The 606-nt window shown below is 45.5% G+C and overlaps 1 protein-coding gene across 1 annotated transcript; it reads right to left on the bottom strand.

Annotated features, from left to right (window-relative positions):
* Positions 1-40: 40 nt before the first annotated feature.
* Positions 41-410, bottom strand: PHALS_08108 (uncharacterized protein; the record flags this gene model as incomplete). Its single annotated transcript, XM_024721692.1, has 2 exons — positions 41-152; positions 355-410. 2 exons carry the CDS (start codon positions 408-410, stop codon positions 41-43), a joined length of 168 nt encoding a protein of 55 aa, XP_024586765.1.
* Between the last annotated feature and the right edge of the window lie 196 nt (positions 411-606).

The following is a 606-nucleotide window of genomic DNA, read 5'->3' as shown; positions in this document are numbered from 1 at the left end:
GGGTTTTTTCCTACTATTCAAGTTCGTCGAACCCAGTTTACTAATGCGACCATTTGGAGCCACGGGTTAACCCGATCCACGTCACAATTTGCGCAGCCATATTGGTGTGATAGACTTCTAACGTTAGCGATCCGCAAGCCATACGACACCGACTACTACCGTCTCACCCGAAGGCGTCACTAAGCGTTAAGTTGGCTCTTCCCAATGGGAATTTCGCATATCGCCGGTGCTTAGCTAAGGTATTGTAACGATTTCTCCACGACAGTCCCGAAGGATTTACCGCAAGTAACCAGATTTCAGACTATTTTAGTAGAAGACACCCTGAGTCCCAAGACTATCCCATGCATCACTAACCCAACCCAATTTTTGGTCGCGGGGGGACTCGAACCCACAACCTCCAACTTGGCCATGGGGTATCGAAACCACTCCGACACCACACAGCTTGGAATTTAAGATGTCTGGACTTCTATCTGGGACATTGCACTTCTTCACCTTATACTTGACATTTGTATGGACACCGTTTATATTCGTTTTATTGCTAGATTAATTAGGTAGCTTGGCATTTTGCTGAATAACCAGTGTAATGAAACTTATTTCTCTGTGAAG

This window comes from Plasmopara halstedii (assembly GCF_900000015.1).
Source record: "Plasmopara halstedii genome assembly, contig: Scaffold_3126, whole genome shotgun sequence".
NCBI classification, from domain to species: domain Eukaryota; phylum Oomycota; class Peronosporomycetes; order Peronosporales; family Peronosporaceae; genus Plasmopara; species Plasmopara halstedii.
The sequence above is the reverse complement of the archived record's forward strand: the minus strand, read 5'-3'. Positions and strand labels throughout refer to the sequence as shown.